This window comes from Cornus florida, unplaced genomic scaffold (assembly GCF_030987335.1).
Source record: "Cornus florida cultivar Cherokee Brave unplaced genomic scaffold, ASM3098733v1 CherokeeBrave_3.0.0_Hap2_Chr02, whole genome shotgun sequence".
Classification (NCBI taxonomy): domain Eukaryota; kingdom Viridiplantae; phylum Streptophyta; class Magnoliopsida; order Cornales; family Cornaceae; genus Cornus; species Cornus florida.
This window is the reverse complement of record NW_026775572.1, coordinates 70863164-70890444: the sequence shown is the minus strand read 5'-3', so window position 1 is coordinate 70890444 and position 27281 is coordinate 70863164. Positions and strand designations below refer to the sequence as shown.

Below are 27281 nucleotides of genomic sequence, written 5' to 3'. Positions count from 1 at the left end.
TCATCGATTAAAGAGCATACATAGGCAGATTTCAAAAACCCACAATACATACAGATATACATACAGATATATACGACCATACTTCCAACGCCAATCATACGATTAAGAGTCAAAAGCTTGGAAAAGATAAAACAAGAGAGAGGCATGCACCTGGTTAGAGATTGTAGAACAGATCGGCTGAAAACAGTAGTGGAATCGCTGTCGCCAAGAGTCGCCCAGAATCGTCAGACCAAACGAGCAAACGCAAACCCTAGGATTATTGCAACTTTTTCGTTTTATACGTCAAACAATTGTTGTATCCGCTACAGTAAAATGATGATTTTTTGCTTCTCCCGCTATAGTAATTGTTTCCCCAAATAGGCCCAAAACAACAAAAAACACCAATTTGGTGTTTTATATTTTGGGCCCAAATTTTAAAATATTTTATAACTGTTTGAAACACAACAAATCCAACCAAACATGTTTTGGGCTTGAAAGAGGTTACTGTAGCAAGTCTAAAACAAAACAAAACACTTGCCAAACAGGCCCATACAATTCTCTTTTTCCAACAAACATGTTACGAATAACTTTTAAAGCAAATAAATACAGTAAAATACTACAAACTTTTGCAAAGCAATACTAATGTGTTACACCTAACTTCTACGGAATATCGACATATTTGAATTCTAAAAAGAAAATGAAGGACGAGTACAAAATATATACATATAAAAAAAGAAAAATGTGTATTAACTCCATTGAAATATGTGGAGGTGGGTGCCACCTCCATTATTAAAAGAGAAAATGAGAGAAAAGATAGAACCGCGCAAGAACATTTGATGAATTACTAAAAAAAATAAAAAAGTTACATTGTGAATATAAAATTATATTTTTGTATTTGATATAATTTAATAACAAAATTTTATACATTGTATACACTTCTTATGGTTTTGTTTCTATGATTTTGTTGTTTATTCATGAGATGGTTTGAATTTATCATGTTATGTATAATTGCTTTGATAATCGTTATCTTTGGCATATTATGTTTCTTTTAGTACCGTTGATAGTTGGTCCCATTGCAGTGAAGTGTTGCTTTTAAAAAAAGTTGATTGATTGCTTGTTTAATTAGATAGTTACATTTCAATGATTGGAAATTAGTATGTTTTTGGGTTTATGCATTTTACTATCATCAAGAAAGATTGGGTGTTGAATAGCTTTTTAATTGCTGTTGTACATAGCAAGAGTGTTGCTGCAAATCAATGTCTTGTAAAAAGTTAATGGATTTGGGTGGTGAATTCATTGTTGTTAAATAGACAATAAAAAATACTACGTAGCACACAATTTTTTGATTTCTAGAGCATTCTATAAATCCAACCGACTTGTAAATGAACAGATGTTTTAATGGAAAATTAATAAAAATATTGCGAGGGGTTTTTTAATAATTGCTGGTGCATAAGTATTGGGGGCTTGCAAAGAATATATTTTTGAATAATTGTTAATGCTATCTTTCTTTTTTTTTTTTTCTTTTTTTTTTTAAAAAATCTAAAATAGGATAAAGAGAAGATTATTGTAATTTGATGACTGAGAAATGAGAGAAATGTTCGCGACAGTTATGGCTGCACAAATGTTCCTCCTCAACTTTCGGATCATGAGCACCCATCTGATTCAAAGGTCCGCGACAGTTAATAAAAAAACAAAGAAAAAGAAAGAAAGAAGAGAAGAAATGAATCAGTTTAAAAAGACAATTAAAAAAAGTAAGAAAAAAGAAAGAGTATATATACACAAACACACACCCACAATAAAATTCAAGAAAGAAGATAATTTCACCTTACAAAATTAGATTTTAATACTTCATAAAAATAGGAGCAATGTATTAATTATACCTGTTTTTTTAGCCAATCAAAACTGTGACAGTCTAAAGGTAGTGGCATTTGCAATTACAATTAACATTCCTCGTAAAGGCATTATTTTAAAAAATAATGACGTTTTTGGACTTTATATCGTAATAGTGATTTCAATTTGTTCCTTGCTTATTTTTCTGTATACACGAGATAAATGATAGGGTATTGTTTTGCACAAAATGTAAACATTAGAGCATCCTGGTGCATGCTCTATTTGTATAAGAAAAATGATATCGGACCTGTAGCGAACCAATGCCTCTCTTGTGCGGATTGTATACTTGCAATCTCCACTGTACATTCTCCACTTGCTACTCCAAATGTGTAGAACTGAATCTCCACTGTACATTCTCCACTTGCTACTCCAAATGTGTAGAACTGAGTAGCGTTGCCAGATGCAAAAAGGTCAGTATTGTGTATATAAAATGGAAAAGTGATAATGTGTTGTGGTGTAATTGTGTATATAAAATAGTAAAAGTGATTGTATATCATAAAGTGTAACTTTAAAATCTTTGAAACAAGTATATAGCCACGTCTGTGCTGACGCGGCACAACACTTTTTGCGAAGGGTAGACTGTAAAGCAACCCTCGCAGGCATGTAAAGCAACCCTCGCACTGGGATGCTCTTAGAATGTTTTTCTCACGAATATAAAGGGCGTGCTTTGGCATCTACTACTTGAAAACATGTGGGAAGAGCAGTAGTAACAATAAATTGGTAGTTCTACCCAGGAGAGAACGTTTCAGAGCTTTGTGTTTTAGGGTTTCTCTACTGCTACAATAATTTTCACCCCAAGCCATGGAAAGGCGCAGAAGAAGACTCAGAACTGCAAGTGTACCGACAACCATTTCAACCAATTGCAATTGCTAAGAAGAAGAAAAACAAAGCTGTGTCGTTGATCTTCCATCCTCCATCGTTGTCGATATTCTTTGGAGACTTCCAACCAGGACTCTCTTGAGATGCAGGTGCGTTTCTAAAACCTGGCAACACTCAATCTTGCGAGACCCTTATTTTACTAAAATTCGACTTGCGAGATCGGTCAATGATATTGTGATTCCTGTTGAAGGTTCTGTCTATTTGCTTGAGCTGGGAGAAGACTCTAATAATGTTCATCGACCTCACTGGCCAATTAGGTTAAAAATCAAATATAACAACACCCCAAAGCAAAATTTAATATTATTGGGTTCTTGTAATGGCTTGTTTTGTTTGGTTGATTACTTTACAGACGCTATATACATAAGCAATCCCATTTTGGGAGAATGCGTTGAACTTCCCAAAACAGAGGCAAAAGAATCTTCAGTGGCCATATTTGGATTTAGTCCCACAACAGGGCACTATAAAGTCTTAAGATTTAGTTACGCGGACGTTGAGGTTTATACTCTTGGAACTGATACATGGAGAAATGTTGGGGATTCACCGTTCGCGACATACGGAATTGAGTGGTGTGATGTCACTTTCAATGGTGCTGTTCAATGGATGGATGTGAGGGTTACAAGTATCTATTCGTTTGATATTGATGAAGAGAAGGTCCATCCTATCCCAATTCCTCCTGAGTTAAGAAACATAAACACCTATGGGCTTCCGATGAGATTGGGGGTGTTAAGAAATTGTCTCTGTATATATCATAATTCCTGTGATTATCTTCATATATGGTCCATGGAAGATTATGGAGTAGCTGAATCTTGGACTAAAGCTCAATTCCACCGGGGGTGCTTAAGATTTTCCCACTTACACTATGGAGGAATGGAGAGATCTTGTTTTCATGTGATGATGTTCTACTAATTTCTTATAATCACGAAAAAGGGAGTTTTACTGCGCTCAAGGTTTATTACCGAAAAGAAAACATACGTTTGGATTTAATGTAGTCACCTACCGTCCAAGCTTTTTCCTACTCAAGGATGTTGCAAGCAGTGGAGGTTTGAGGATGGTAGATGTCAAGTCAAAATAGTAAGGTATAGCTTCCAATCCTTCAGTCAGTTTTATTATTGATTTATAAGCCTTACTCAAATCCATGTGTGTAGTGGAGTTAATGTGCTTGTGCAATATCAGTTGGAATCTTCATTGAATTAACCTCCTTGTGATATTTTTCTTTTTCTTTGAACTATTCACAGTAAGGTGTTTTCTTTTTGATTGTCTTGTTCCTCATGTACCGTACTCAAATTAGTTTCAATTTTATATGCCACAGAATATGATTCGAATCCTTTTGGCCTTCGGATTAGTGTTTGGGTTTTTGGAGTTATTAAAGGTTCTCCTAAATACAAGTCAAAAGATATTTATGTAATTTATTTATGTTGTATATAACTCTATGACCGTAAGTTTCTATAAAGTAAGGGTCCAAGCATGAACATCAAGGGTTCTAGCCCAAACACCTAATCCATTGACCTTTAGGTGTCTTTCATAGCAATTTAAGTGTTTAACCTCCCATCTCAGGAGGCTCTAATTTGATCTTCTTTGCTACATAACTTAACGAATTAGAGAAATTATGGTTCTTTTCTATTCACTCTTAGCATTTCTTTTGTTGTTCTCCTAATATTGAAAACTTTAGAAGGTTATGTATGGGATCTTATAGAAATCTTCCCCTCTTGTTACAGGTCCCACTAATTCTCAATGTATGTTTTTTTTCATAAGATTGAAAACTTGTGTAATCATTTTGTACTCTTTCTCCCTCACCATAAGTCCCACTAATTTTCAAATGATGGAATTTTCTGATAAGATTGAAAACTTGTGTCGACAGTGTTGGCTAATATGGGAATTTATGCTCTAGCTATAATTCCCAAAAATTCTCAAATTATAGATTCTCAATAAAATATTTGCTTCTTTATTTGATATAATAATCTATTATAGATGGATAGGGAATTATATAAATATTTTTTATTTTATTTTATTTATTTTTTTGTTTTTTGTTTTCTGGCAAACAATAAACTTTCATTAATTCAATCAGGATTACAATCACAAACAGTATGGTTTTGTACTTCAAGCGGGATCCAAGAAATTAACCCCTCTCCAGAAACCTGATAATTGGGAGCATCAAGGTTACCTTTGATGACACCAAGATGGGGAGGAGTCCAGTGCTTAGAGCTTCCTCTACTGAACCCAAAACAAGCTTCAACCATTTCCTGGTAATTCACCCTTTAGCCTCCAAAAACTCATGGAAATTAGATATTGCTACCCAAATAGACTAAGTTGTAGTAGACCAGAACTCCTCATATAAACAAGCATTCATGCCTTTCCATATATACCAGCATATAAAAGCAGCAAGACTCAACAACTTGTCCTTCTCACCAGAATTACACCACTTCTGGGTTAAGAAAAGTCGCCAATATGCAAAAGATGAGCAAGACAGAGAATTAAACTCAAGCCTAAGAAAGTGCCTAGTCTTTTCTTTAGCATGACAAGTCAAAATGCTTTTCCCAACTTAGCATTATGTCACGGGCCTAGAGATTTGGTGCAGCGGCACGGCCCATGCGGCACCAAGGCGTTGCTTCGTCCCAAAGTCTCTCTCCTCCAAGTGGTATGCTCGCCTGCCCACCATCGCTTCCTTGTACAACCCTTGGCTGCACTCGCCCAATGATAGGGTTTCGGGCTAAAGGGACGCCCACTTCTTCGGGACGCAACCCCACGTTATGCCGCCTCCGCGACACTCCGAGCAAACAAGGGCCCTCCGGCTGACTTGATACCCGCCCTACACAACGGTTTGCACGCCTCTTGAACTTGCAAGAACTTTGGTGTGCGCGGCCCTCCGGCCATCCGATGCGCGCGGCCCTCCGACTTCAAAGGACGCATTTCCATGGGGAGATGGAGGCTCTCCTCCAACAACATTGATTGCCCACCGACGCTTTAGTGCACCCACTTCATTCTCAAGACCCCTGGATCGACAAGGGGGCACACCTCTGTGCTTTACCCCAAGTCCTGCTTTGATACCATTTGTCACGGGCCTGGAGATTTGGCGCAGCGGCACGGCCCGTGTGGCACCAAGGCGTTGCTTCAGCTCGCGCAAGCGCCCTGGTCAGTCACCACGACCTGCCCTCCCAAGGATACATACTGACTGGTTTCGGCCAGCTTTGGCCTCGTCAGGGGAACGGCTCCAGCTCCCGACCAGTTTGTGTAGAGATGGCCAACTCCTTTCTTCATAGTCAAGTCCATAACTAGCGACAAGCACCTCGAACTGAACCGAGTCGACCTGTCTGAACTCTGAAGAGGTACCATCTTGTGGTCCTGCACGCCCCTTCCCTGTAACCATTCCCAGTCAATGAATGTTCTTAGCCAACCAGGATGCGTGTCTTCTATGCTCATGGCGTCGTTAGGAATCAGAACGTGACAATTAGCAGAGTTGGAGCTTGATTCACATTTGTTCCGGATCACTTGATCTGCCTTAATGGAAGCAGCAGCTAGGTGATAGGCAAAGTTGACTGAGAATCTAGAGTTCTGGACCTGATTAGGGAAATTTTGAGGATAGTATTTGCAAGGGTTGTAAATGAGGCTTTAAAAGTTCTTCCTTCCTGGTTCTATTAGTGCAGTCTGCAAATGAGTGGCAGCCTCAGTAATTTGAATGTTATTAATTTCCCATGGGATCCACCTATCCTTTCATTTATTCACGTTAAAACCATAAAAGATTGGATTGATATGATGCTCTTTCATGCCCAAGAAGCATTGGTCCTCGGCCTAGCCTGCATAAAAGAGGATTTTGGAAAAAATTTCTTTAAAAAGCTGGTAACATAACCCTTGCTGTTCTACTTGAGAATTCCATCCATATTTTGCAGGAAGTGCCTTATTGTAAGCCTCTAGAGCTCTAAACCCCAAACCCCATTCTTCCTTTGTGTGACATAGAGACTTCCAACTCATCCAGTGCAATTTTGAGCCCTCATTTGTCTGACCCCACCAAAACTTCTTGAAACATTTGACAATGGAGTGTAATATTTGACATGGTTTTTGTCAAAGTAATGTATCACTTTATGACATAGCTATGAGGGCATAGCTGTAAGGACTGCTTTCAACAAGACTTCATTACCAGTAGTTGAGAGCAATAGAGCCAAACAAATCCTTCTTTGACTTCCTAATGATTGAAGGCAATCCCAAGTACCTCTCTTTCATTCCATCCTTTGGACACCCCAACCAATTGCCTAAACTGCTGTCATCCAATGGTGCATTTCTTGAAAAGAAGAATGCTAATGGTTGACAAGTTGCCCTCAAGCATCTTCACATTGTTTAAGGATTCACTTAAGCCTCTGAACCTCCTCAACCTCTGCCTTGCAAAAAATAATGGAGTCATCAGCAAAAAAGAGGTGTAAAAATTGTGGACTTCCTCTGCGTATTTTGAGACCAGAAAAACCTTATATTTAAAGAATCAACAAGAATTGCCATTAACCAAAAAACCCATTGAGTATTAAGGCCAAGTTTTCTAAGCATAGCCACCAAAATACCTTGTTCTACCCTATCATAAGCATTGCTCAAAGTCAATTTGAGTGCCACCGAAAAACTCTGTTCTTCATGAAATGCAACAATTCACGAGTGATGAGTATATTGTCTATTGTAAGTCTTTTAGCAATCCTGAGTCTCACTTACAATGTTGGTTGGAACTAATTTCAGTCTATTGGTCAGGACTTTAGATATAATTTTGTATACTACATTGCAAAGAGATATAACTAATTCAAATTTTTGTTGACACCCATTTTGGTAATCGGGTTTGGGCTCCAATTGGGCTTGATGAACAGTGACACAGTGATATGGGCCGAGAACATAAAGCCTGATGAATGATGATGTGTGAAAGTTTGGGCCGAGAGGGTATTAGGTTGAGGACATGCAGTAATGAGTTTGGGCTGTGAAATATTTTAGCCTACTTGGACTGAACAATTAACTTGGGCTTCGTTTGGAAGAGTCTTGATATAGTTAAAAGGAAGATTGGGTTTTGCATGAATTATGTTTGAAAGATCAGTAGATAGGATTTGGTTTGGATGACATGGCAGATTTTATACAAACACAAAGCTACATGCAAGGGTACTGCAGATCGGATAGCAGATTTTTGAACTTTAAATGCATTAGATAAGAGTTATACATTTATCCTGTATTTAAATTTAGTTGAGAATTAGTATTCAGTTAGGATTAGTTTGATTTAGTTGTATTATAATACAACTAGAATGCTGGTATTTAGGAATTAGTTTTACTATTTTCTCTATAAATAAACAAAGAGGCATGCTGTACTAGAGGTCCAGCACCCTTAGAATCATTTTATTATTATTGTTGCTTTCTCAAGCACTTTCCCCAAATAGCATCCTTGCTATCTTTATCTCTCTTCCTCTCTATTTCAGTCTCGTTCTATTTCTCTCCCTATATCTCTGTCTCTCTATCTCTTCTCCCTATCACTTTCTATATCTATATTTTCTCCCCTTTCTATTCTCTCAATCTTTTACTATAATTTTTCACTAATAAAGTCCTTTTAACTAAGGCAATTCTGAACTCAAAGAGGAGTTTTTATTGTTCCCTTTTTTCCTCGCAATCACCTGAAAGTCAACTTTCTCAAAGGGACTATAGTTGACAATTTACATTTGAACCATATATTTGGTTCTGGCATGCCCGGTTTACATCAATTTGAGATCGGTTCTAGTTGGCCGATTTTAGCGTCAACATTTTTGGCACCCCCGGTGGGACCCCATAAAGTGAGCAAATTATAGTAAAGATGCCTCTAAAGCTAAGAAATTCGAAAGGTGTGACTACAGGTGATAACACTGACGAAGAGAATCAATAGATCGGCGTAGGCGATGATGCTGATTCATCTATTCCATCCGATCTTCCTTTGGGTTGGGTATTGGAATCGATTATGCAGAAAATTGATGCCCAGCAAGCACAGATCGGCGAGGTGAGATCCCAAATGGGAGAATCAAATCAGATTTTGGTTTCTCAAATACATGAGATGAGGACGATGACTGGGGAGTTAAACCAAATGATGTACGCTCAGTTGGAGAAGATGAATCAGAAACTTGAAACCAGTATATCGGCTAATCAAAGCCGACATGATCAAGCTGAAGCGTCTTATGTCAATGAGTTCATATTTTAGCGTATGATGGCACCATTGGTACATATATCCCAAGGGCCTCGCACAGTATCAACAGGCATCACACCCCCAAGCACAACACTTTGTATTACAATCGGCAATGTGTCGAATCCTACTCCCGACATGCCGATGGGGAATCCACCAATCTTATCAGATCCGCCGGCAGTAACTATTTTGCCGGTGTATCAGCCACCAGTGAATAATCAGCATAATCAAATTATGCAGCGTCCGCAAATACAGCTGATTCCACCAGTGAGAGATCAGCAAGAAGTGGTAGGCAACCTAAACCAAGGTAGGGCTAATCCATTGATGCCTCCAGCGACTGCCGGGGGGCAAGCAAATGCCGATCCACAAAGAAAGTGGGTTAATCCATTCATTCCGCGGCACCCAAATAATCCTCTAGGAAGAAATGCAAGGATTGATAGGGCTCAGATTTTGACTTTAATAGCTGAAGTAGCACAGGGTCGCAGACGTGCTCGGCCAATATACAGAAAGCCCTATCCTGATCATGTCGATGCCCATGAGTTGCCTAGAAATTATCGGTATCCCGATTTTTCTATGTATAGTGGCGAAGAGAATTTTTCTACAGTGCAACATATTGCGAGGTTCACAGCACAATGTGGTGAAGCAGGCCCAAGTCCTTTGTTGAGGATGAGATTATTCTCTAGTTCTCTTGTCGGGGTGGCATTTGAATGGTACGGCAACCTACCAGCCAATTCTATTCAAACTTGGGATAAAATGAAGGAAGCTGTCCATACCCAATTCTACCGAACAGAGACAGAAGCTATGTTGGCGGACATATCCCGTTTATCTCAGTTGCCGAGCAAATCGGTTGAAACTTTCGTGGCCAGGTTCAGAAAAGCTAAACTCAAATGCCGAGTAAGTTTGCCAGAACTAGAATACATCAAGTTGGCATTGAATGGTCTAGACATTGAACATCGCAAGAGGTTTGATGGGGTTGAGTTTCAAGATCTCTTCGATTTAGTAGACAGGGCTTCTCGGTATGAGGAAATACTAAAAGAAGAGAGAGAGGAAGAATTCTTCTAAGGGTACTTGGTACAAGGACCCTGATTATGAGGTATTTTCGGCAGATGTTGGAGATGAATTAGAAGTTGACGTTGCAGAGGTCAATATCAAAAAGCCATACGTTTGTGAGGCGTTGGTTAAACCTAAACCGATCACGGGGGGCAATACAACATCAACATCAACATCGGCAGCAAGGAAAGGTCCTGCCGATACCGGGAAAAGCTATTCTTTCGATTTGTCGAAAACAGATCAAATCTTTGATCATTTGATGGCCGATAAGATGATATCTTTGCTTAAGGGGCATAAGATTCCATCGGCAAGTGACCTAAAAGGAAAAGAGTACTGTAAGTATCATAACTCTTGGAACCATGCTACTAATGATTGTACTGTTCTACGAGGTGTATTGCAGAAAGCTATTGACGAAGGTACTTTAAAATTCCAGGAGAAAACTTCAGAGACCATGAAGGCGGATACTAATCCATTCCCTACAATCACATCTACAAATGTGATAAGCTTAGCCAAGCGAGAGAATCGACAGGAGGCTGAGAAGATATCAGGTGAGTTCCTTTCATCAATTGCGACACCTGAAAAGATGGCAGAACTGCAGAGACAATTAAGAGAGGCCCAATTGGCTTGATCGACCAGCGTTGTTGTCCAAATTGCATAGGAAAGCAGAAAATGAAGGAAGCAGAGCCAATAGAAGTTCAACCAAAGAAGAAAGGAATTCTTGAGAGGTTGACTTTCCCAATCAAGCCTGGTGAAGAGTCTCGGCAAGATAATTCTAGCAGCAGTCATGTGAAGGAAGAAAAGCAGAATCGGCAAGTATTTACGTCTAGCTGATTCCATTCTCAAAATCGACATCCTAGTTTTAAAAGGCGGTTGCCACTTCAGTCAGAAATTTGGATACAAAAGGGAGCCGATTCGCATAAAATACAAACTGCAAAACCAAGGGCAGACTCAGCCGAGGACATATGGCATTTGTATTACAAGGAATGTTCCAGGCTCCATCGGCATCAAATGCAAGTACTAAAAATAGAAAGGAAACAAAAGATGAAAGTAGAGGCAAGGAGAGGAGAACTCAGCCGATTCAGAATTTATCAATTCTTTCCTCCGAATCGGCAGAAAAAGTAGTATTTGAGAAACCTTTGTTAGCAATGACGCAGCAGCTAAGGCCTTTGTATGTTAAGGTATGGGTAGAAGGCCAGCCTATTAACCGAGTCTTGGTTGACAATGGCTCGGTTTTGAATGTTATTCCACCTAATACTCTGAAGAAACTCGGCAAGAGTATGGAAGATGTTTTTCCCACTGATGTAGCAATTTGTGGGTTTAATGGAGGTTCTACTAGCACTAAAGGGATTCTTCCCTTAGAAGTTGAAGTTGGAGGTAGGACATCTTTTGTGGCATTCTTTATTATTGAATTCATGGCTTCCTATAATTTGTTATTAAGCCGTGACTGGATTCATCCAAATATGTGCATCCCATCATCATTACACCAGATGCTGATTTTTTGGGATGGAGATAAGGTGAAAATAGTGAATGCTGATGACAAGCCATTTGTGGCAAAAGTATACTCGGCAGATGCTGTTTTGTATGACAAAGAATGTGTTCATATTCGATTCGTGGGAACAGGAGCTGATGGGAGACCCACATCAGCAACCACGAGAAGAAGTCTTGCCGATCGTGAAATCGGCGAGTTGCAGTAGGAGAATTCAAGGCCGAAGGTAGAACTCCCCCGGCTTACAATAATTGAAGAAGAAGTTTATGGAAGCGAAACTTGAAAGAGAAGCAGCTCGGCAGCAGGCCTTTAGGGTTGCTTGCATTAGGTTACAAGCATACATAGCCGAAAAACGGCTAGAAAAAGAAGCAACAATAGAGCTAGGACCATCGGTTAATCTTGCTGAGGTCGATCAAATCGATAATGAAAAGTTGGATGCTATTCAGTTGGAAGACTTGGAATTGGCACCGGCTAAGCTTGATGATCTTAAAGCAGAAACTCAGGATTCATTAAAGGAGGTGAATTTAGGCACTGACGCAAAGCCTAGACCAACTTACATTAGTGCACTGTTAGAACCGGAATTGCAAGCCAAGGTTATCGGCATGTTAAAGGAATACAGTGACTGTTTTGCTTGGAATTATGAGGAAATGCCGGGTTTATCCAGAGATCTGGTGGAACATCGGCTGCCTATTAAAGATGGCTACAAGCCATATAAACAGCCACCTCGTCGAATGTCTAAAGGGTGGTAGACAAAGTAAAGGTGGAAATCGAACGATTGTTGGATGCTAGCTTCATTCGAACTACAAGGTATGTTGAATGGTTATCAAATGTAGTCTCTGTTATCAAGAAGAATGGAAAATTACGTCTATGTGTCGATTTCCGAAACATAAACTTGGCAACCCCAAAAGATGAGTATCCAATGCCGATAGCCGATCAACTGATTGATGCGGCTGCAAAGCACGAAATTATGTCTTTTATGGATGGACACTCTGGCTATAATCAGATTTATATAGCCGAGGAGGATATTCCAAAGACAGCTTTTAGGTGCCCCGGATCGATTGGAACTTTTGAATGGGTGGTAATGCCTTTTGGGTTGAAGAATGCTGGTGCTACATATCAGCGAGCCATGAATTCTATTTTTCATGATATGCTCGGCAAGTTTATGGAGGTATATATTGATGATGTGGTGGTGAAATCAGCAACGAAGAAGGAGCACTTAGTTCACCTCAAAGCATTTTTTGAGAGGATGAGGGCTCATAAGCTAAAGATGAATCCAATAAAGTGTGCCTTTGGAGTATCGACAGGAAAATTTTTGGTTTTCTTGGTTCATCAAAGGGGTATAGAGATCGATAGGAATAAAGCTAAGGCAATTATTGATGCTAGTGCGCCGAGAAACAAGAAACAGTTGCAAAGGTTACTTGGGCAAGTGAACTATTTTAGGCGATTCATTGCCAATACAGCTGGCAAGTTACATGTGTTTTTCCCGCTACTCAAGCTGAAGCCGATGGAAGACTTCAAATGGGATGATACACATCAAAGGGCATTTGACCAGATTAAGAAATACTTGTCGAGTCCTCCTGTCATGATGCCACCAAGGAAGAAATGGCCGATGAAGTTATATTTATTGACTGCTGAAGAATCCATTGGAGTTATGCTGGCACTAGAGAAAGAAGCAGAAAGTGAACAAGCAATATATTATCTCAGCTGAGTTTTAACTCCAGTCGAGTGTAGATATACGCCGATTGAAAAATTATGTTTGGCTTTGTATTTTGCAGTAATGAAATTAAGAGTCTATATGTTGCCTGTTTTGGTTTATATTGTTTGTCAAACAGATCTTATAAAATATATGCTATCAAGGCCATTAATCACAGGCCGGATTGGCAAGTGGGCTTTGGCACTAATGGAGTTTAACTTTGCATATGTTCCACAAAAGGCAATTAAGGGGAGAGCATTGGCAGATTTTCTTGCCGATCATTCTTCGCCTGAAATTAAGTCACAAGTGTTTGATGAGCTTGACTCGGCATCCATATTCATGACTCCATGGACTTTAATGTTCGATGGGTCGAGTACCAGTGAAGGCTTAGGAGCTGGTATAGTAATAATATCCTCAACAGGGAACCAAATTTCGTTTTCCTTCTTTTTGGATTTCAGGTGCTCAAATAATCAAGCTGAGTATGAAGCATTAATTATCGGCTTGGAAATTCTGCTAGAAATGGCAGTCAAAGACGTCCACATTGTGGGAGATTCAAGTTTGGTGATTAATCAAATCTCAGAAGACTTTAGATGTTTGAATTGGCAATTGAGGCCATTTCATTCGTTGGCAACCCAATTGGTCAACCAATTTCACATTGTGACTTTGGAATACAGACCAAGGGCCATGAATAAAATAGCTAATGATTTAGCACAGACTGCTTCAGGAATCAGGGTGTTGAGTGGAATGAAGGAAAGGGTAATGAAAATTACATGCCGATCTCTTCCATCGGCTGTCACAAGAAATCAAATTATAGAGGAAGTCTTTGCCACTGATGTTACTGAGTTAGATGATGATGATTGGCGGATCCCTTACATCTTGTTCTTACAACATCCAACCCCAGAAGTTGATCGAAGAATAAAAAGAAGTGCAGTCGATTATGTACTTATGGATGGAGATCTTTATAGAAGATCGGCTAATGATGGTTTGTTATTTCAGTGCATTAGTAAGTTTGAGGGTTTGAAGATTATGGCCGAGGTACATGAAGGAATATGTGGAGCTCATCAAGCCGGCATAAAGATGAGGTGTTTGATACGCCGATATGGATATTATTGGCCTGGAATGAGAAAATGTTGTATGACTTATGCAAAAGGTTGTATTAACTGTCAAAAGCATGGTCCAATGCAGTGGGTTTGCGCAATAGAGATGCAATTATTAGTTAAACCATGGCCTTTCAGAGATTGGGCCATGGATCTAATCGGCAAGATTAATCCTCCTTCATTAAAGGGTCATCATTGTATTATTTTAGCTACCGATTACTTTACCAAATGTGTAGAAGCCGAGGAATACGTATCGGTAACTCATAATACCGTTATACAGTTTTTGAAGCGACATATCTTTCACTGATTTGGCTTACCAGAAACAGTTGTTGCCGATAAGGGATCTGTGTTTCGAGCAAATGAAGTATTACAACTCAGCATTGATATGCAAGTGAAAATGGTAACTTCAACACCCTATTATGCTCAAGGGAATGGCCAAGCAGAGGCTTCAAATAAAGTTGTTATTGAAATTATTGAGAAGATGATAAAAGATAAGCCAAGGTGTTGGCATGAAACCCTTTCAGAAGCTTTGTGGGCTTACAGAAATTCGAAGCGAACAAGTACAGGAACAACTCCTTATCGGTTAAAATTTGGCCATGATGCTGTGTTGCTGATGGAGTTAAATGTAAAATCCGCAAGGGTAGCTTTACAACACAATCTTATACTTGCCGATTACAACGAACTATGCTTGCCGAGTTGGAAGATTTAGATGAAGTCCAAAAACTTGCTTTAGACCGCCTTATGGTCCATAAAGCAAAAGTAATGAGGGCTTACAACAAAAGGGTGAAGTTCAAGTCATTTGCAGAGGGTGACATGGTGTGGCGAATGATTCTTCCACCTGGAAAAGTAGATAGAACTTATGGCAAGTGGTCACCTACATGGAAGGGACTGTTTTTGGTTCACCAAGTTTTACATAGAGGAGCTTACAAGTTGAAAGATGTAGATGGTGAAATCCATGAGAGACCAATAAACGAAAGGTACCTAAAGAAATATAAACCAACTATTTTTGAACTTATGGAGGAAAAGAAAACCTCCACTAAGTAAAAATAGTTTGGATTGTATTGTTTCGATTTTTATGTAAGTTGTTTTGGAGCTATAAGTTTGTAGTTAGAATAAAGATGTATCAAAATAAAGTTCCGAAAGCAGTTATAGCAAATGGTTCAAAACCCATATTACATACCCAAAATGTCAAATTGTTCATAAAACCACAAGTATTCAAGGTTGCTTAAAACTTTGGTGAAAATATTCAAATTTGGCCTTCATATCTGCCCATGAGGCCTTGGTGCCGGTAAGCTTCATTTCTGCTTGTTTTCTGGATTGTTCCAACCTTGGCGTCTGAGCCTGTAGTACTTTAAACCTGGGGGCAACACCTTCTGCTTGTTTTTTCAGTTCTGCCACTTTATTGCCGAGTTGGGATTTGTCTTATTGAAGCTGAGCTAATTGTGCCTGAAGCTTCTTCTCTCTGGCATCTAGTTCGGCAGCTTCTCTTTTCAAGGACAGATGCAATTCCCTTCCATCCTTCAAAGCTTGGGAAAGCAATTCTTTTTCTTGGATTTGAGCAGTGTACTGGTTAATGGTTTGAGTTGATTCAGTATAGGCAGTAATCATGGATGGAACTTGAAGTTGAACATTCTTGAAAAAGGATTGATCTTTCAAAGGAAATCCTAGATAGCTACTCAGGAAGGAAAGGGTTTCAGTAAGTTCTTCCTTGAAGGAAGGGATTAAGGACAAGTCCTGTTGAAACATTTGGAGTAATATCTGCACAGCCTTAACCACTTCCAATGGAGCTGCAGTGGTATTCTTGCTCGGAATTGCAGGAGGTTCGGGATCAAGAGAGTTAAACACCGAATCAAATAAAGAGTCAAGGGCTGCAAATGGAGAACTTGGGTTGACGCTGGCAGGAATGGATGGAGTAGCCGAGTCTTTTTGTACTTGAAATATTTTGGGTTAATCACAGTTGTTACAAGTTTACAAGAACAGGTTATAAAAATCAAAAGTCACTTCATCAGAATCTCCAATTTGCTCATTAATTGAAGTTGCAGCCAGGTGTGGAGAAGACACCAGGGACCTTTGTTTCTGCCCCACTGATAACTCAATCTTTTCTTCTTCAACATGGTCTGTAGAAATTTCTTGGATTGATTTTTGGTCTGAAGAGAGTGGAGCTTTCTGAAAATAATGCCGATTTAGTTATATTATAGGAATAAAGAGGTAATATATGAAATCAGGCAAAAAGAAATTACATTGGGAGATTCAGCAGCAGGTTTCTTTTTCTTAGATATAACTTCATCCTCATCCACTTCATCATCATCGATCAATTCAAAGTGTCTCTTGGCTCTTGACTTTTTAGTAGGTTTCTTTCCTACAGTTTTCCTCTTCTTGTCTTCTGGAAAAGAAGTATTAGCAAGAAAAGTGGCATGCATCAAAAGAGTAAATATATGGTTTGATTATGGGTGTTACTTGAGTAATCGAAGATGGGGGTATACTTTGGAGAGGGACATAAAAATCAACTTGGGTTTCCTCAAACTTGGTGGGTATGGATTTATCTAATGCATTGGAATGTGTGCCTGGATTTATGATTAGTAAGCATATAAACAAAATAAAAGTTTATATGGAAAGGACGAAGATATAAAACTTACTCTGCCGAGAGCGAGATCTGGTCCTACCTGCAGGAGCTGTGGGAGGAGGACGAGTTGGTGTCACATTTGTTGAATTCTCTAGTTCAGGAGCGATAGAAAGGACAATGGGTTCAATGGAATCCACACTTTGAAAATTAAGGGAAATGAATTTGTAGGATCCAAGAAGATTGCACACAAGTTAACTGGAATCTACGGTCTTGGTAAAAGTGATATAGGATGCCCACCAATTCTTGAAGCTTGGATCAGTACGCGGTTCTTTAAGGAAGGATTTATACTGAAACCCTTGAAGGAGCTGAGTAAATCGATTAGATACATTCTGAACTTGTTCACTGTTTGAAAGCTTCACTCGTCGATGATAGTTCTTGTTATAGGAAAAGTGGGGAGGTACTGGAATCATTTGGGTCAATCCAAATTGTCGGGCTAATTGGGCTGGGTTGTAAAATTCAACCCCAGTTCGGCTCTTGGCAAGATAAGGAGCAACTGTGTTGCAGGGAATGTCCCTGGCAACCAGGAAATGGCCCCAAGATGTGTTGTGAAGTTCAATTTGTTCTGCCGAGGACTCAGTAGTAGGAGGGAGTAACCAAGAAGGAGTTAGCCGGCATTTTGAAAAGGGAAGAAATTGGGATTGAGTTCTGATCTTACATTAGTGATAGAAGAACTAAAAACAATCATTAAATGAGTGATCTTTGGGCTTTGCTTTGGCATACCCAAATGACAGTAAGGGATCACTAGTAGCAAGCCGAATGGGGGGAGCTAACTCAGGGAAGTACGCATGCAGCCAGAATTGATAAAGTCAAAGAGGGCCTCCAGATCTTGAGAAATTGGAGGTAATAAGATCGGATAAACCTCTATACAAGGAAGCTAAAAGGAATAGAGTTAAGGCCATGGGTTTTCCTTTGGATAATGTGATGGCCAATTGGGTGAGGTCTTTGGTGATCTGAATAGCCGGGGCACACAACAAATATCTACACAACTACAATAATAAAAAACCTATGTGTTCCTGTTCATCTACCTCAGTCCCGTCTTCCCCAAACATTTCCTTTAAAAAGGGACCATGTGATTGTACGAAGGGTTTAGACCCTTTTTGCTCTGGAAAATTAAAGGAGGTTTCTTCATCTTGGAGGAGATAATTGATTTCATCTCCTCTAGGTTTCAAACCCGTTAGAAAGCAGACATCCCTCAATGTGGGGGACATCATGCCACAGTGCAAGTGTAGTGAATTGGTTTTGGGAGACCAAAAGTGCAGAGAAGCAAAGAACAACGCTCGGTCAAAGGTAAGAGGGATCTTACTAAGTTGGATGATGTCAAAGATACCCATCCTTTTCCCTTGCTCCCTTTTCGCTACTGATACACGATCCACCCAATCGTTCCATTGGGTATTGGTGCATGCCAATTTCTGACGGAGAGGGTTGGTCTATCTCCTTCCGCTGTTAGATAAAGAGGTTTTGAGAAAGGAAGGTGTTGTTCGGCTTGTGGGTAAATCAGAGATAATAAAGGAGGGAATCGATTAAGGAATGCTGGGCCAAGTCCTTTAGCTTTTTCTGTGATATTGATCAAAGTGGTGGTGTCCAGTTCGGTTTGGACTAGGGTTTTGATTACAGATTTCGTTATTTGGGTATGCGTTGTTGCTTCGGGAAAGGGAGTTTCTAAAGTCAAATCAATTTGTTTTTGTGATTTTAGAGCCATGGTCACAAGAACAAAAGTTTTAGTTGCAGAAGAGTTTCAGGTGGAGAAGAACTTTAGGGAAAGAGAGAATTGTGTTTACAGAATGTGGTGCAAGTGAGAGAAGAGGCGTGTTTTAGTGGAAAACGAAAGGATTGTTACAACGCAATTAATGGTTGATAAGATTGTTTAGTGTGATCGGCATTTTTTGGGAAATCCACTCCTGATATAACTCAAGGGGTTATATGATATATACAATGTTCAAATAAAATGGATGTATTCAAATTTTGGAAGCCGAAGGGTTAAAACGGCTACCAAAATTGGGGGGCATTGTTGACACCCATTTTGGTAATTGGATTTGGGCTCCAATTGGGCTTGATGAACAGTGACATAGTGATATGGGCCGAGAACATAAAGCCTGATGAATGATGATGTGTGAAAGTTTAGGCCGAGAGGGTATTAGGCTGAAGACATGCAGTAATGAGTTTGGGCTGTGAAATATTTTAGCCTACTTGGACTGAACAATTAACTTGGGCTTCGTTTGGAAGAGTCTTGATACAGTTAAAAGGAAGATTGGGTTTTACATGAATTATGTTTGAAAGATCAGTAGATAGGATTTGGTTTGGGTGACATGGCAGATTTTATACAAACACAAAGCTACATGCAAGGGTACTGCAAATCGGATAGCAGATTTTTGAACTTTAAATGCATTAGATAAGAGTTATAAATTTATCCTGTATTTAAATTTAGTTGAGAATTAGTATTCAGTTAGGATTAGTTTGATTTAGTTGTATTATAATACAACTAGAATGCTGGTATTTAGGAATTAGTTTTACTATTTTCTCTATAAATAAACAAAGAGGCATGCTGTACTAGAGGTCCAGCACCCTCAGAATTATTTTATTATTATTGTTGCTTTCTCACGCACTTTCCCCAAATAGCATCCTTGCTATCTTTCTCTCTCTCCCTCTCTATTTCAGTCTCGTTCTATTTCTCTCCCTATATCTCTGTCTCTCTATCTCTTCTCCCTATCACTTTTCATATCTATATTTTCTCCCATTCTATTCTCTCAATCTTTTACTATAATTTTTCACTAATAAAGTCCAATTCTGAACTCAAAGAGGAGTTTTTATTGTTCCCTTTTTTCCTTGCAATCACCTGAAAGTCAACTTTCTCAAAGGGACTATAGTTGACAATTTACATTTGAACCATATATTTGGTTCTGGCACTTCCGGTTTACATCAATTTGAGATTGGCTCCAGTTAGCCAATTTTAGCGTCAACATTTTCATAATTGCAGATATATCTACTGGGTTGATTATTTATTCTACTCTCACATGGTAATGCTGTCAGCCTGTCACCTATGCTTACAATCAATTCTAATTGGTCACTGAGTTAAAGTAAATATATGTTTCACAATATATTTAGGACAAAGTATTTCCATTAAGAGTAATGCTGCTACACATCTTGAAATTATTGCGAGATATCCAAAAAATTATAATCATCTCACATTATCACACTATATAAATTTTCCAACTTTAAAATATTAATACAGAAGAATTTGGTCAAATTTCATTAATGGGGACCCCTTCATAATTGGACTTCAGTTATAGTAATTCACAAATACCATGTTGTATCAAATACTGCGATCCAATAACAATCAAGAAATTGACTGGAAAGTAAACACACCACACACAAAGAACACAAATTTGTGTACATAGTGGTACTTTTGAAACTTGTTAACAATTGTACTTTTCAAACAGTCAAACTAGATTAATTGGCATTACTGGTTAACAATTGTACTTTTCAAACAGTCAAACTCCTAAGCTCTTTGATGGCACCAGGAGGGAAAGAAGGAAGCTACATGTGCCGAAGCGATTTTCTGCATGGATTCTATTACAAAAGAAGGATGGTTATTTTATTTTATTTTATTTATATTTATATGTTATCCTAGTTGTTCTGGATCCTTTATGCATATGGATTTTAGAAGGACCTTGTACCCTTAAGTTCTCTTGGTTTACTTTCGAAATACCCTTAGCACATTGGCAAAATATATACACATAATTACACATAGCTCTCTAGATTTTTGAGTTGATTCTGCATCAAGGTAAAGAAAAAGGCTTAATGCAACTACCACCCAAACAGGTAATATCGTTACATGATTGAATATTGTCTCTATTTTCTACAATTTTTTCTCTCACATTTTTTAAATTGGGGTTTTGGGCATTTTTTTCTCTTTGCATAGAAAGTCATTGAAGTGTTCCATTTTTACTCCCTTGATTCTATTTATTTTTTCTCTACTTATTCCTTTTCTAAAAAAAGGAAACAATGTAGATCCTCAGGTATGAAGTCATAAAACTGATGTATTTCTTTTTGTTTGCATTGCTGTCTATTTTCATTGAATGAGCTTTATGAGGTCAGATTGATGATTTTTATTTAAGGTTTTTTTTTTTTTTTTTTTTTTTTTCGGTCCCTGTGAAAATCTTTCCATTTACAAGATTGAATGTAGGCTAACTGTCACTCTTAAGCTTCCTGTGGTTTTGAAAATCAATTTACATGCTTGTTTGTATTCAACACCCATGTTGAATTTCATTTCCTTAGGAAATCAATTCACAAGCATGCCCTTTTAAGCCATTATCTGAAACTAGATTTTTGCTTTACAGCTGAAAAATAACTCTCTGATCCATATAGCCCTCAGGTATGATCAGTGGTTAATTAGTACAGTTTTCTACTAGTAATTCTTAGAAAATTTGGAAAAGTGTTTAAATTTTATATGTGTATTGCCTTAAGGGTGGAAGCATGCATCAAGGGTTCTAGCAAATCACCTAATGCTTTGGGCTTTAGGTGTATTTCATTGCAGTTCAAGTGTTTAACCTCCTGCAAGTTTCCCTCGTTACATCAGCCAAACCTTTCTTTCGGTTGGGTGATCGCAGTAGTTTTTATCTTTCTGCTATTTTGAAGGGGAGTTCATTCTTATTTACTGTGGGCGGCTAACCAAGGTCCAACGGAAAATAGAGCCTTTCCCTTTGTTTTTTGACTTCTTGTTGTTGGGGAACCTTTCCCATAGTGGATATCGACTCCGAAAGGTATGATTAGCTATACTCATATTCAATTCAGTCTCATTTCCAGACCCTGGGGGGAACTTCCTTATTTCAGGACAGGAGGCTCAAATTCTATATTCTTTGCTACATACTTTTGTAGTTGGTACCAGTTTTCAGAGGATGTAAATGACTAACAACCCTTATAATTTGTGCAAGGGGAAGTCATACTAGTTTGAGGATTGCAAAAAGAGAAGTAAACCGGCGTGTGCCATAACAAGATTCAAGGTACTTTTGTTTCAAGTAACCATTATATTTTGCCAATAATTTTCTGATTATTTTGTCATAGTACGTCTCCCTCTAGTATGAATCAAGCACCGTCCTCTAGTATGTTTTAAGGACACAATTAAAGACATCATAACAATCCTTGTCAATCCTTTTTTGAGCTGTCGTTGTCAATCTATTGTCATAAATTCTTGCGGAGTACTGGGATTCTATTCGGCTATAATTTATGCAATTCGTGGTGTCAAACTAACACAGAAGGGATTCATGACCAATTGACAATATTGACATACACTACAAAAGGGAAGAAAATGAATGGAGACCTACAATGCTATGGGTCTTCAAAAGTGGTTTATTAGTATTACAGAATAATAATAATTGACAGATTGTATCCTTTATCATCCTCATCAGCGTCAACTGCTGTCATCTTCATCATCCTCATTGTTGTCGAAATTATTTCCAGGGTGGATAAGGATCTTAAGTCCATCATATCCCATGCTTCGTTGCTGTTTCTGGATTTGCCTAACGGAACATGCTGCAGAGCTGCTACAATACCATAGCCGAATCATCTCCAGCGTAAAAATCTCACCTAAACCATATGGGATTTCCTCAAATTGTTTACAGTCATCCCACACCAATATTTGGAGGCTGGGAAAGTGGTTACTACAAGCATTCCATTGCTTAATATCCAGGCGTTGAAACTTTAAGAATTTGAGTTTACGAAACTGCCCATCACTTGTTTCCCACCGTGGTCCCTCGAAGGCCTTATTTGATAATTTAAGAACCTCGAGATTAGGTAAACTTCCAAGGGTTGACATTTCCTCCCAAGGTAGACGAAAATTCGACAAAGTTAAGCTTTTGAGATTTGGGGGAAACTCATTCAGATGGGGAAATTTTCCAAGATGTCCTCTGAATCCACCGTAACTTACATTCAAAGTTTCAAGGTGTATTAGAAAATTCAGTTTAGGAAAAATATTATCCCCACCCAATGACTCCATAAAAGAACATGTTAGTTTTTTGAGATTTGGAATCCATCGCAAGGCTTGTTCACCAAGACCACAAAGATCTAATTTACTTATGGTTTGTAGGTCATCCAATACAAACTGATGGTCATCATTGAATACGTAAGGGATTTCAATAAACCGCTTCGTATACAGATGCCTCAATTTCACCATCTTCCATATATCATATGAAAAAGATAACCAACCTGTTGGTCCTCCTTCAACAATAAATGTTTCTAGCTTGCAGAGGTTGGATATCAATGGTTGAAAATATTGCTCCTCAACATAAAATGATAAATATCTCAAGTGAACTAGCAGTTGTAGTTCCTCAGGCAAGGAGGATATTTTGATGAATGATATGTTCAACACTCTAAGAAGTTTGAAGACTCCACAAAATGATGACACAAAAGACTCGGATAACTTCAAAGTTGAGGAGAAAGAGCGGATCTCAGTAGCATGATTTGAATGAACAGATATATCAACTTTATGGTGAGCATGAGAAGCTAAATATTGAAAATGAGGATTGATGCAAATGCGACGTGACATTTTTGCATTGAAAAATGCATTTGGGTCCATACCTCGAAATATGCTTAGAAAATTCTCTTCCTTCGCTTTTCTCAAGCATAAATCACGCAAAAGATCATGGACACGACATGCTTTGATTCCACCATTAGAATTTTTCTTGGAAACAATCACTAAACTTCTATCAATTAGATCCATCATGAAATCCTCTGCCACTTCCTCTAAACTTTTTGGCTGATTTCGTGGTATAAATCCCTCAGCAATCCACAATGCAATCAACTTCCAAACTGAAATTTCGGAGTCTTCAACGAATGCTCCGAAATAGAGGAAGCATGGTTTCAAGTGACAAGGCAAGTGATCATAACTCAATGCCAGTGTGTCCATGCATTGCTCTGGGTCAGTAACAATGTATGAACTTACACTTTCAGCAACTTGCCTCCACCAGTACTTTACTTTGTCTTTCTTTGCAAGAACTCCAGCTATTACAAGAATTGCAAGTGGTAATCCTTGACATTTTTTGGCAATTTCCTTTCCAATTTCCTCCAACTCTGGAGGGTAACTTTCTCCTCGAAATGTCTTATGACGCAATAGATCCCAACTTTCATCTGGATTTAGAAACCGCAAACAATGAGGTTGAGCATGCAAAGCCACAGCTACAGCTCTTTGTCGACTGGTAAATATAATTCTGCTTCCGTTGTTGTCATTCGGAAAATATCTTTTCAAACCATTCCAGGCCTTCAACTCCCATATATCATCTATGACAATAAGATATTTCTTAGCTTTCAGACTTTTGTATAGTCCTTCGCCTAACTCTTCTTCGCTCATTCCATCAAATTTGCCTCTAAGCTGGATATCTGCAGAACTCAAAATGTTAATCACCAAATCTCTCCTCTGGTACACTTGAGATACATAGGTCCATGCACGAATATGAAAGTGATATTTAACGAAAGGATCGTTGTACACTTTCATTGCCAAAGTTGTCTTACCAAGTCCAGGCATCCCAATAATCGCTATAACTTTGAGAGTCTTTGCATATTCTCCAGTAAGCAGTTCTATTACCATTGTTGTTTCATCATCAAAGCCCACTACGATATCTTCGTTGACGATGGAGCTAGTGGGTTTTGACAAAGCTCCATGGGAAGACTTTCTAATTTTCGAAACGCCAATGCCATGCATCTTCTTATAAATCAGCATCACCTCTCTCTTAGTGGATTCAATCTCTTTTGTGATAATACCAAACCCTTGACGGAATTGATCAGCTACAAGAGACTCAAGCCACGACAGCCTCAATCCCTTCTGGTTAATATTCATGACCTCTATCATGATGGGCTTAATCTCTTCTATGACACCATCAAAGCTACGAAAATTTTTCTCACCAAGGTCAAGCATCTCTTCAGACAAACTAAGGAAGTAACTGAATTCGTGAGTCACGAGAGAATTAAGCCATGTGTCACTCGACCCCCTCTCATAGATCTTTGTCACCTTAGTCTTGATGAGCTTGATCTCTTTTGTGACACCGGGTAACGCATGACAAATTTTTTTTGCCATGTCGACCATCTCTTCGAGCCTTCTGAAGAGGAGATAATAGTCTCTGGATAAAAAAATCGTGAGCCTCAATCCCTTCCAACAATCCATTACTTGTGCCTCCTTAGGATTGAAATATTCTCTGGCATGGTCAGAGCAATTGTGAATTATCTCAGATCGGTAAAGCATCTCAGCCTCGAAACGCACCTTATGGTACAAACCATTAAGGCAATTAACTTCGGGAGACAACTCAAACCATCTGAGACTAGAGCCCTTCTCATGAATCTCGACCGCCTCTTTGATGATAGATATCATAAACTTGATATCTTCAACTACATCTTCATAGAGATATGGATGAATTTCGCCAGCCATGTGAGACTCAAACCTTGAGAGAATATCCATCATCTCTCTCTTGCATTTCTTCATAGAAGCAATATCGGTCATCAATGGTTTAAGGCAGTCAGAAATTTTTCGAACCAGGTGGACAATACTTTTGGAAGAACTGAAGTAGAGAGGAAAATCATCAGTAATGTTTCCATCTCTCTGCAACACAACATTGAGTACGAACCAATCCAAAATATCTTCTGCCCTGCAACTGACTTCTCTAATCTTTGCCACGAGGCTCTTCAACTTTTTATGCTCATCTCGTTTTCCCTCTGAATCTTTCAGAAACTTTAGTAGGAATTGCATATCCACATAAAGCAATTTGATGTGTTCCTTATCCACCACTCTCTCCTCATAAGCCTTGAGAATCAATTCATTGTCAGAGTTTATCAGCTGCAACATGTTCTCTAACAGAAAACCCATATCGGTTTCTGTCATCCCTCGCTAAATTTTTTTTGCACAAACTGGTTTAAGCTCCCCAATTGTGGTCTTAATTAGCAGAAGCCTTGAAATTCAACTGCAAATAATGGTACAGATCCTTGATCAGTTTGACCAACTGGAACCTAGCTACCACTTGCATTATTAAACCATGACACTAACAAATGTTACGAAATTTCAAAATGAATGTAGACTGAGAAGAGAGATCTAACCTTGCGGTAGGCGTGGAGGGGGGTTAACGTTGTTTTCTTGTGGAGAGTAGCTGCTGCTATGTTGGTGTTTTAGGGTTTTCTTCTTGTCTTCGTTGCTTCGCAATGTAACGAGGATGGGCTATTTTCTTTGAAGCTCTCCAACAATGGTTTTAGCACAAGGTGATAATTAATGTCAAACTACGGACAGTGGAATAGAAGGCGAACAGAGAATAGTTCTATCAGAGGATAAGGTCAATGGATGTCTGGAATGGCGGCTCACCAGGTTAGTGGATTTGGCTCCAAAATAAATAAAAAAGTCTGTGTGTAGAAAAATACGTTTATACCCCTAGTTAATACTCCCAACTTTGAAGTCAGAAATTCGTTTGTATTTATTATGACTATCCTGTTACTTGAGGAAAATACATAGAACGTAGGAAGCCTAGTAGTAGGGGCCAGTGGGTGCATGTGTAATTTCCCAGTGGAAAACATATATATATATATATATATATAGACACATATACATGAATCAAATACGTGCTCAAGTTGTCTGTATATATATGTGGAAAGAACTTTTGATAATATTGTTTAGAATATTGCCTACACATGTATTATCCCCAGAACTTTGACACTTTCATAAACTACTCAACTTTTCAAAACTTGGCAAATAACCCAATGAATATGAAATTATGAAAGTGGCCTCAGATTTTGAATAATAAATTTTAAAACATAAAAGATTTAGAAAACGGTATAATGGTTGTCATGAAAATATTCTGGATTGGTGTTTTAACATAAATTAGACGTAGAGGGGAAATTTGCAAGTTTTATTTAGAGAGCTTCTCGTAAAATTATAATTTTATGGATTTATAAGAAAATAAAAATGATCGAATGGACAATAATCCCCGCTCCGCTGGTACAAACTCGCCTCCAGAAAGGAGGGTTCGGGAGTTCAAAAAGAAATTGAAAGTTCACGCTGTTTTAGAATAAATTAGTAATTAGTGTGTTTGTACCATATGATTATCATTGGAAAGTAATTGCGTAAATTATAGCAATAATTGTGATGCACGAATAGTCAAATTCAGAAGGGAAGTTACGTAACTACCACAGAAGCAAAGTATAAATGACACAGAACGCAGCCTGGTGCAAAGGTCTGTCATTAGTATTAGGTTATTTTTATTTTTATTTTTGGCAAACAAACTAACAAAACACACACTGTCATTCAAGAACGTCCCTCAAAGCGAGCGATAAAATGTGATTTGGAACGTGCACAAGCTCAACATCATCACACACATGGCTTTTGGAGAATTTTTTCATTGTTTTGGCGACCTCGTTGCCATGCTTACGAATATGACTAACACACGAATGAGAAAAATCTC

General features: G+C 38.5%; 1 protein-coding gene and 1 long non-coding RNA gene across 4 annotated transcripts; one reads left to right on the top strand and one right to left on the bottom strand.

Moving 5' to 3' along the window:
• Positions 1-1794: 1794 nt before the first annotated feature.
• On the bottom strand, positions 1795-26196 carry LOC132295295 (putative late blight resistance protein homolog R1B-16). 3 transcript variants are annotated; one of them, XM_059793496.1, is made up of 3 exons: positions 25930-26196; positions 23428-25796; positions 1795-2252 (listed from the first exon to the last, which is right to left on the bottom strand). In XM_059793496.1, exons 2-3 carry the CDS (start codon positions 25715-25717, stop codon positions 1972-1974), a joined length of 2571 nt encoding a protein of 856 aa, XP_059649479.1. In that variant the 5' UTR covers positions 25718-25796; positions 25930-26196; the 3' UTR covers positions 1795-1971. The 3 variants fall into 3 exon arrangements, with proteins under 3 accessions (XP_059649479.1, XP_059649478.1, XP_059649477.1); XM_059793495.1 differs by lacking the exon at positions 1795-2252 and having other exon boundaries at positions 22157-24225; positions 24358-25796; positions 25930-26194; XM_059793494.1 differs by lacking the exon at positions 1795-2252 and having other exon boundaries at positions 22157-25796; positions 25930-26194.
• LOC132295296 (uncharacterized) lies at positions 2479-20623 on the top strand. The gene is made up of 3 exons (XR_009478425.1): positions 2479-2837; positions 2939-3824; positions 20343-20623. It is a non-coding gene; the product is annotated as an uncharacterized LOC132295296 (long non-coding RNA).
• Positions 26197-27281: the final 1085 nt, after the last annotated feature.

Coding starts and splice junctions, on each gene's coding strand:
- LOC132295295 (XM_059793494.1), bottom strand. CDS start 25,717: ATGACAGAAACCGATATGGGTTTTCTGTTAGAGAACATGTTGCAGCTG.